Here is a 9,480-nt window from a genome sequence, read left to right as displayed (position 1 = left end):
ATATTATATATATAATATAATATAATATAATATATGATATGATCTACATAAACAAACAGACTCCACACAGAGAATATTATACAGTTATTCTTAATGTCTGCAACAGATTCCCCTTGAAATCAATGAAATGAGGCAGCAGCAGTACTGATTTTGTCCACAGGGGGCGCTACAATCAACACAAAAACAAATATAGCACTTTTTACTCCATTACATTTGTAGTTTTTCATCCCCTTCCTGTCCAGTAAAAACATGTCCGACTGTCTGAGAAACTGGAGGATGAAGAGTTCCTTTACTTATTAATCCAGATAAATATAAAATATATAAATGTATAAAACTCTGCTGGATTATCTGTAACAAACGTCTCAGAGGACAAACGTATAAACGTAATCAGGATACCAAAAAAAGGTACTGTAACTGTAAGAAATGTAATCAGATTACAGTTAGATTCAGTAGAAATGGGGATTATTGGCAGAATTACATCAGTTTTTACTTTAAATACACTAATGATGCTAAAATCTTGAACAGTTTCTGTTTCCGTTTGCTTTTCTGAGGATGTTCTGTTGTTTTCTAGAATAAAATCAGTAAATCTTATTGACATTTCTGTCCTCTTGTTTTGCTGTCGAAGGAAATCCAAAACTAACATTCAGAAAGTAACAAACAGGTTCATCTGCATTATTTACCGCTCGGTCGGTTTGTTATGGAAGAACATTTAATTCTATTTCAGAAACTTTATCATTATATGTATAAACTTTATCATATTTATAAAGTTTATCATTATAAAGTTTATCATTATATTGAGATACAGATTTATTTGTCCAGCACTGTTTGCACCAACTGTCCTTGAAGGCAGCACCGGCTCACTGGTTTCATTTAGGTGAAAGGTGAACTTCATCTTCATCATCATCAAGTCACCTTCATCTCAGACTAACAGCTTTAAACAGAAACCTCACAGGAACCAGAACAGCTGTTAAACTCTGTGGCAACCCCTTCGGCTCCTCTTCCTCTCTGATAATCACTAATCGATAAGTTATTGATCGCAGCTGGCCGGCTAACTCATAACCTTATGTAGCCGAGGAGCTAACAGGCGGTTTAGTTCGCTCCTGTTGATATTTCAGTGCGTTTATCTGCGAACACACAGCTAATAAAGATACAGGCGACTCTATCTTCCTTTAAAAGAGCTTGTTTGTCGTTATAATCTGTTTATTTCTCACCTTTCCTCGCAGTGAAAAGAGCCGCCATGTTTCCTCTCGGGCTTGTTATGAAGAGCGGTGCTGCCTTTACGTGCCGTCGGAATTACCGGAGTTCAGGGGGCTGGAGTTCAGGGGGCTGGAGCTCTGTGGAGTGACATTGAGGAGTTAAATGGTGAACTGTTGTGTTTCAGTAACATTTCAGTCTCTATTGTTAGTTTAAGAATGCTTATGTACTTGCTTTTCTAAATAATAAGATAAGATTTGATCGACTTTATTGATCCCAAACCGGTGACGTTGAGGATCTTCCCTGAAAACATGATTTGTAAAATTGTCTCTAAAATATTGACAATTTGCTATTTTTACCTCACATTTCTATTTTTCTGTATTTTCATCATCACGGATCCTGTGTGAATGTATTTATAATTCATGCTTGAGGGGGATTCATCACTAATTCAGTTTCATAAAGATTATTTCACCATTCAAGTATATATCTTAAAACTTCACTCATTTTAAATTTAGTAAAAACAAACTTTCTTGGCTCCTAAATCGTCATTATTCTCTCTTCTAAACGAGTGAGCTCCCATAATACAGTTCTAGTGGTTGCTGAGGACTTTTAGGAGGTGTTGTCCAAGTATTCTCTCAAAATAATTATTTGTTCTGGCATTTTATGGTTAAATGTTGGACATTAATAGATAAAAAATATTAAAATCAGAAATCAGCTGCAGGTTTAAAGTCTATTTGTTCTTTTTCTGTATTTTTTGGATCAAAATACTCAAATACAGCAATGCAACTACATTATCCTACAACTTTTAGGGACCACTTGAAGGCACCAAATTAACAGGAGGTGACATAAACTCAAATGAGTGTTTCAGCTATTTCACTCAGTTTAATTATGATATATTTAGTCATTTTATTAAAAGATGATGCAAATATTTCTGATTTAACCTCCACAAAACAACATTAAACATCCTGTTAAACATATTGATGAAGATTGTCCGTCTGTAGTCCCACAGAGGAGCGACTCAGATACTCCACCACCTCCTGTTTGTTTGTGGAATTGTAACTAAACATATAGTTATATATTAATTAATGTACATTGCTCTGTGTAAGTATACCTTTTGCCTGTTTTAAAATGAGACGTGTAATTTTAAAGGTCCGGTGTGTTATGGAGATATGTTTTCATTAGTGTATAATCACCTGAATATAGGAATCACTGTGTTTTTGTTCCTTTAAAATGAGCTGTTTTTATCCACAGAGGCAGCAGATCCTCTTCTGGTGGAGTCCACAATGTTTCTACAGAAGCCCAGAACAGACAAACCAAACACTGGATCTAAATTGGGGCGTTTTTATAGAGTTTCACAGCCACCGTAGTTTCTCCTACCTTCTCCATGGTTGACTAAAGGATGTTTAGTCGGTTCTAATCTGCAATGTCACCACTAGATGTCACTAAATCCTACACACTGCTCCTTTAAGCCCTTTACAGTTTCACCATTAAGTAGCTTAAAGCAGTGGTTCTCAACCTGGGGGGGGGGGGATAGTTTAATTCCACCATTATTACCTTGACTTATATATCACTTTACTACATTTTACTGTTAGAGAAACTTTAACCTATTTAGAATTTTACGGTCTTTTACTGTCAGGATTTGTCAGTTTTTTGTTAATATTTCTTAATTTTGGTTTTAACACATGTAAGAAATAAATTTTTTAATTTCATATCATATATGATATCCCAGATCTATTCATATTTGGACTTAAAGTAAGTCTGTAACACTATATTGACTATAATTAGTACTATTGGTAAGTCAATGTTTTTATTTTAGGTTTAAAAGAATATAATTTAGTTCAATTTAAATCTAGCTTGCACTCAGTCTATCACAGACACTCTTACAGTGCTAGGTCTGCCTTTAGAGGTGAAAATAAATGAAAAAGTAAACCACCCACACACCATTCATTCCTATACACAAAGAATAAATGTAATCCAGCCACGGAGGTTTCAGGTCTTTCACAACATGTTTATTTTTTAGCACCATAAAAAGTCAGTTAAGGTTGTCCCGTGTGTTTTGCTCTCATTCTGTCTTTCCTTTCGGGATGGAGCGATGATGGTGGAGATTTTGGGGAAGGGTTTGGGCGTTTTGGAGAAATAAAAAGCTGAGAGGGCTGCAGGGGCTACCGCAGCGCCAGGCGGCCGGCAGGCGTCGCTCACTTGCTGGCGGAGGTGAAGGTGAAGCATCCTCTCTGGTGGAACTGCATGTCCCTGATACGACGCATGGACTGGATCTGGGGCTGGAAGGCGCAGAAGTCGTTGTAGTGTCTGTAGTCACCGCACTCGAACAGGTACTGGTAGCCTCTGTATCCGGGGTACTGGTAACCCACCCAGCTGAGAGACAGAGAGAGAGAGTTAGTTCACAGTCCACATAATGCTTTACACCGACTTTAATGTGTTTATGTTGCTCTATTATAGGATGTTTATCATGTGGCTACTCTACTGCGTTCATATTAAAGAATTTCTGAGACTAGAGCTCCTTTAGGAGGTTCTGTGGTCACTGAGGAGGCTGTAAGGGTCATTTATGAGGCTCTACTGGTGCTTAAAGAGCTGTTCTGGAGGCTCGTGGTGGAGCAGTCCGAATCAGTCGATGTGGATTTTACTGTGAGACCTTGAAAGCATAAAAATATAAAGAACTATTTCTGGCTAAAAATACAAATTTGTCAACAAACAAATCATCCCGCAGTCAGCTTTAAGCCTTGTGATGACATGTCACCGTACTCTCTATGAACAACCACATTGTAGTGGAAGTCTGGAGGCCTGTGGCGTCGTCTGAAGCTCCAGTACACAGCCTCTATTTTATTTATATATGGAAAATGAGCAGATTGATTTGCTCCCAGGCTTCTCTCATTAAAAAACACAAGGCTTGATCCTCTACTACTGGATTCATTCATTTCAGTGTGTTTGTGTGTACTCACGATCCTCCGGGCACCCTCACGCTGCCCACTCTGTCGCAGAAGCCGTGCGCCCAGAGGGTGGGCACATCATCCTCCTGGATCTCCATCTTGTTGCCCTTGAAGTCAGAGAGCTCATACAGGCAGATCTTGTGCTCCATGCTGTCCTGCAGGGAGGAAATGAGGCATTAAGAGTTAGTCCTCATGTTACATCATCTGCATGTGAATTAATGATGCTCCTGTTTTCGTGCTGTAGCCATGCTGTGGCTCTCGGGGCGCCGCTGCTGGTTGCACCCTCTGAAATATGTCGGCATTATGGGATGGATTGATATGAAATTTAGTGCAGGCTTTTGTGGCATCCAGATGATGAATAAACACAATACTAGCATGTGAAATTAGATAAAGACGTATCTTAGAGTCCTAAATGTCCCAAAAGGCCACCGTACAGATGATAGATCCTTCTCCTTTGGGGGGAAACAGAGCTTTTGCTGGCTATAACTGACATTTTTGGATGTAAAAGTATCAAAGTTGCCTCTAGAGTGAAACAATTTGTCAATTAATCTGTATTATTCTGATTATTAATTAATTGCGTTACTCATTTTTCAAGAAAAAATGCCAAAACATTTACTGCTTCCAGCCTCTCAAATGTTAAGACTTGCGTCATATATGAAAGTGTATTGTGTCTCTGAGAGCTCTGAGAATTAATACAGCGTTAAACCAACCATGCGGATGGGCCTGAGGGACATGAGGCAGTCGCTGCGGTAGGAGTTGCTCCAGGTATCCCAGCGAGGATACTCTCCCTTCTCCAGGATGAACATCTCCCCACGGAAGTTACTCTGCTCAAAGGCAACAAAGCTGGAGGAGGGGGTCGGCCAGACACAGGGGGGTCACAAGGGGAGGAGAGAGCACAGGAGAGACGAATTAGAGGGAAAGACAGCATGTGTGAACAGAGAGAGCGTGAAGCGCTTGTGTGGTTAAATCCGGTTTGTGTGTCCACTTACGGGCCGCACTCCACAATGATACTACGCACTCTATCCATGCCACGGTCACACACGTTCATACACTCATTCTGGACCTCGATCATCCTGCCCTGGAAGTTCTCCTGGTCGAACATCATGATCTGCACAGAGGAGATATCACAAGTTACACCGGTGGGCAGGACAGCAAGCACCATGTCCATCAGTGGGAATCTGACCCTACTGAAGGAGGAGAGCTACTGTGAGCTACAGAGACAAAGACTGACTCAATGTCCTTTAAAACATGACTCTATGAATTCAATCCAAGCTTGTAATCAACCCTCTGTTCGTGAAAGCATCAGCATCAGTTCATGATAACTCATCTCTGTGTTTTATCCTACTTTATACTTCCACCCCGCCAAACTTACTGCACTACATTTCTTTTACAGATGATTTTATCCACAAAAACATAAGAAAATATATTCTGGTAGTGTTTTAGTTGGATTAAATATAACACTACCAAACAGTATATAAACTATTTAATGTTAGCTCTACCGTGGCTAGCTACTGCATTAAAATGCTATAGCAATAATAAAAAAAGAGTATCGCTATTGCTACTGTACTTCAGTGAAAGATCTGAATACTTCTTCCATCACAGTAAACAACCCTGTTAAATGCACTGAATAAATTAATTGGTATGTAGGAAACTAATCCAAGCAATAATCTGCATTTCACAATAATATTTTGCTGCTAAAAGATTCAAAACTCAAATGAAAACCTGAGAAAATAACGGGCTCAGAGTGATGTGATATTGTTGAACTGGCCCTTTAAATCAAACTAAATGTACACATTGTGTAGAAAGGCGGTCTGTGCAGACTAACGCTGCGGTGACTCACTCTGTAGGATCCCATGCCGGGCTCGCCGGTCTTGGTGGCCTTGCTGGAGGCAGCGGGGGCTGGGGCTCCCTTGTCCTTGGCATCGGTGCCCTGGCTGGAGGCGGACTTGGCAGTCTGAGACATGGTGAGGGGCTTCAGGAGAGTCTGGGTGAGAGATGGAGGAAGAGACAAGGGGATGAACAGAAATAGAGGTGTAAATGGAAGTGACAGGACTGCAGAGGAGACAGTGAAAGGGAAGGAGGAGTGAGCGTGGCGGTGACATTGTCGGAGGGCTTGTAGGTAGGTATGTTTTTGGGGATTTGGACTAACTGCTGTTTATGTGGGAGGCTCATTTGGGCCTTTCCCCCCCCCCCAGACTGAGGGTGGTTCGCCTGGGTGTGGTGGGCAGGGAGTGGGCCCTGGCTCTGGATGCGTGGTTGTTCCCCTGTACTATGGTGGATGTTCTGCTGCGTATGTCTGCGTCTGTGTGTCCTTACCTGCGTTAGTATAGCTTGCAGTGCCGTGTGAGGGAGGCTGGCTCGTGCTGGTCCCTTCAACGCTCGACCCGAGCTTTTATACTCTGGCAAAGGCCAAACGTAGAGGCTCACAGCACAATAGAAAGCCTCTCGTCATCACAGTTGGCCCGTGCCAAAACCACCGGGTCATCGCATAGCCTGGAAACGCCGCCGGCCCCTCTGGCCTGCCTGTAAGCATTTTAACTATCAAAGGAAACCACTGACCAACGCATTTTTGTCATGTGTTGGGCTGGTAAGGCTGTAAGCTATAGTTGCATGTAGAGAGGAGGAATGCAAAGGTCCAGAGGGCACAAAGAGGTAATCCCTTCTCTCTATCACCTACACAGGCACACAAATACAACATATTCACTGAAAACAAGGCTGTTATTAAATTATACTTTCATCTCAACCAGATAATAATCCAGAAAACAGCCAATAAACACACATTTAGCATGTTTAAAACACCTGTTTCTACTCTTTATGTCACAGTTTAAACCCTAATGAGGACCATTAAAAAGAATATACAGCAAAAATATGGTTTATATGAGTTTTAGATTGGGATAACTATCAATGTGCTTTACATAAATAGTTCAGGGGGTGGTTAGCTTAGCATAGCATAAACACTGGCAGCAGAAGGAATCGGTTAACGGTACAAAATACACCTTGCAACACCTCTAAAAGCCTGATTGCACCAGGAAAAGATTCATCTGTGCAACCCTGAGAAACCTTGAATCATCACTGTAAGTTGATGAGCTAACTGCTAACGCTAGTCAGTCACAACCTCTTTCTATTTGCTCTGTACTTTGCTGATTAGTTTGTTTTCAGGGGTTGAAGATAATTTGATTAATAATAAGAGCTGATGATGGGAGAGAAAAGCTTTCTAACGAGATCATTAACTGTCCTGAAGCTAATTAGCCCAGTCTCTAGCGAGATAATAAGATGACGCAGATAATTTAAAAAAAAAAGTGTTTTATGATCAACTCTGGTCTCAGAACACAGCTAATAAACTACAAGCTCTCTATATTTTGGGTCACACAAAAAAAAAGATTTTCTCACAACTTTCAGTCGTTATGCTAGCTAGCAAGCTAGGCTAATCACCCCTAACTCCAGCTATATATTGACATGAGAGTGGCGTCACATTCTTCGTTATAACTCGAGATAATGTTGAAATAAGAGTCACACAGTCCAGAAACTGACTCAGTAATGTCCCTTACACACGAATATGCATCTAAAAACTTGCTGTGTTGAGCTGAACAAGAGTTTTATTGGTTATAAACTCTATTTTTCACTTATAAAAGTAAGATTATTATTTAAAAAGTGACACACAGTCTCCCTTTAAATCCACTTTCATATATGGTTTGAATTTATAGAAATATAAACATCAGAATTACAGCACCACTGTACACGAGGATCCCTCCTCGTTGGTCTTTAAAGGTCAAATAGAGGCTGTTGTTGATAATTCTTGGATTACAGCCAGATTATGTCTGGATTATATCACCTCAACTGTGATTATTTCCACTATGGAAGCGGGATTAAATTGTGTCTGATATGTGCAGATTAGGTGTGAACTAATCCTGCTGTGTAATCTGTGTGGTTCCAGTTGCATTCTGGGAATCAAACCTCAGTACTTTTTTTTTTTTTGGCGGCGTCTGAAATGTGTCAAGAACTAATCTGGACAGATTGCAGCGTCTGGATAGATCTGTAATCTTGTTCATCTCAGATCACATAGTTCCAGACCTCATTCAACATTTGACCAATTTAAGATGATTTTATTTGAGGATACATTTTACATTTCTTTTGTTAAAGTTTGATGATAATTATCAATAAATCCAATAAAACGTCTTAAACCAACGTGTTCGTCCGTCTCTTAATACTTCCTGACTGCTCACAGATCCAAGCCCACTGGTTCCTACTGAAGATCACAAATATATAATTTTTAGTAATTTCCTAAAACAGCTGCTCACTGTAGTTTTTATTAAACAAACAGGAGTAAATAGTGCAAATGTTGGGGACTATTTTAACCGGTGGATTAATCCACATATGGTGCTCTTGTGAGTATTGGTTTTCTTTGTTGATTTGGTTGGTTGGGTTTAGGAATGAGGAGTGAGATGGTTCGGGTTAATTAGTAAATGTGAGGGTTAGAGGTCGGTCTTTGCAGAATACAGGTGAACTCCACAAAGTAATTCAGAGGATCACCTCTTAATTAAATGCATGGTTGCAAGATAAACATCATAATTAAGTGATTTAAATAAACATTTTAAGTTGCAAACATTTCAATGAGTCCATAATAAGTTACAAATAACTTAACAATAAGTTATTTTAACTCAAAAATTGTTTGAAATGGATTAGATTGAAATTTTCAAGTTACGACCGAATATTAATTAAGTTGTAATTAAAATACCTTTATTATAGAGGAAAAAGCTAATTCGCAAAACACAATGTAATAACATTTGTTGAATATAATTTAATTTTAAGTTGACATAACTCAAACAGATTGATTTTTAGCATTTGTTTTTAGAGTTTGTGTGTGTGAAATGCCAGAACATTTAACAATGAGCTCAAAATATCTTAAAATGTTGAAATGGATTAAAGAATGGCTCAATAATCGGGGTCATGTTGTGTTTAGTGTTGCACTGAATCAGGATACTGGCACCTTTTCTGGTCTATTTCAGGTTAATTCAATAACGACCTTTCAAACAAATTCACAAAAACCTGAACAAAGCCAGAAAAGACCTGGAAAGGAAAACGAATGCAAAAAATATGTTGTTTACACGTCTGCACATGTAAACAAAAGACTGTATTAGATCATGATCAGTGTGTGTTCATGGTAACGAAGGAACAGTGTGGCTCATTGATGTGTTTTTAATAATTTTTGTACAATAATGGAGCTCTATGGCGAAGAGGAAGGACACATAATGTAATTTCATCGTTGCTTTTGGGCTTTTTGACATTAAAAATATAAAATATCAGAACATAATTATCCTTTGAAGGTCTATAGTAGTTCATG

General features: G+C 39.3%; 2 protein-coding genes across 2 annotated transcripts in view; both read right to left on the bottom strand.

Annotated features, from left to right (window-relative positions):
• Positions 1-1,239, bottom strand: part of acads (acyl-CoA dehydrogenase short chain) — a 7,145-nt gene extending 5,906 nt beyond the window's left edge. The window contains exon 1 of the mRNA XM_035668369.1: positions 1,212-1,239. Coding sequence (XP_035524262.1) covers positions 1,212-1,239 — 28 coding nt within the window. The remainder of the gene's footprint in view (positions 1-1,211) is intronic.
• Positions 1,240-3,389: 2,150 nt separating this feature from the next.
• crybb1 (crystallin, beta B1) lies at positions 3,390-6,102 on the bottom strand. Its single transcript, XM_035667955.1, has 5 exons — positions 5,980-6,102; positions 5,129-5,247; positions 4,850-4,982; positions 4,152-4,294; positions 3,390-3,567 (listed from the first exon to the last, which is right to left on the bottom strand). The coding sequence occupies exons 1-5, from the start codon at positions 6,100-6,102 to the stop codon at positions 3,390-3,392; spliced, it is 696 nt and encodes a 231-aa protein (XP_035523848.1).
• Positions 6,103-9,480: the final 3,378 nt, after the last annotated feature.

Source organism: Morone saxatilis, unplaced genomic scaffold (genome assembly GCF_004916995.1).
Source record: "Morone saxatilis isolate NCDOM2014 unplaced genomic scaffold, NCSU_SB_2.0 Contig21, whole genome shotgun sequence".
Classification (NCBI taxonomy): domain Eukaryota; kingdom Metazoa; phylum Chordata; class Actinopteri; family Moronidae; genus Morone; species Morone saxatilis.
Note: the sequence above shows the minus strand (reverse complement) of the source record. Positions and strands in the feature narration are given on the sequence as shown.

Excerpts from the sequence above, each read along its gene's own strand:
- crybb1 (XM_035667955.1), bottom strand. The coding sequence starts at position 6,102 with ATGTCTCAGACTGCCAAGTCCGCCTCCAGCCAGGGCACCGATGCCAAG. Across the intron at positions 4,295-4,849 it reads CCCTCAGGCCCATCCGCATG|GACAGCATGGAGCACAAGAT; the intron begins GTTGGTTTAACG and ends TCCTCCCTGCAG. Across the intron at positions 3,568-4,151 it reads GTGAGGGTGCCCGGAGGATC|CTGGGTGGGTTACCAGTACC; the intron begins GTGAGTACACAC and ends TCTGTCTCTCAG.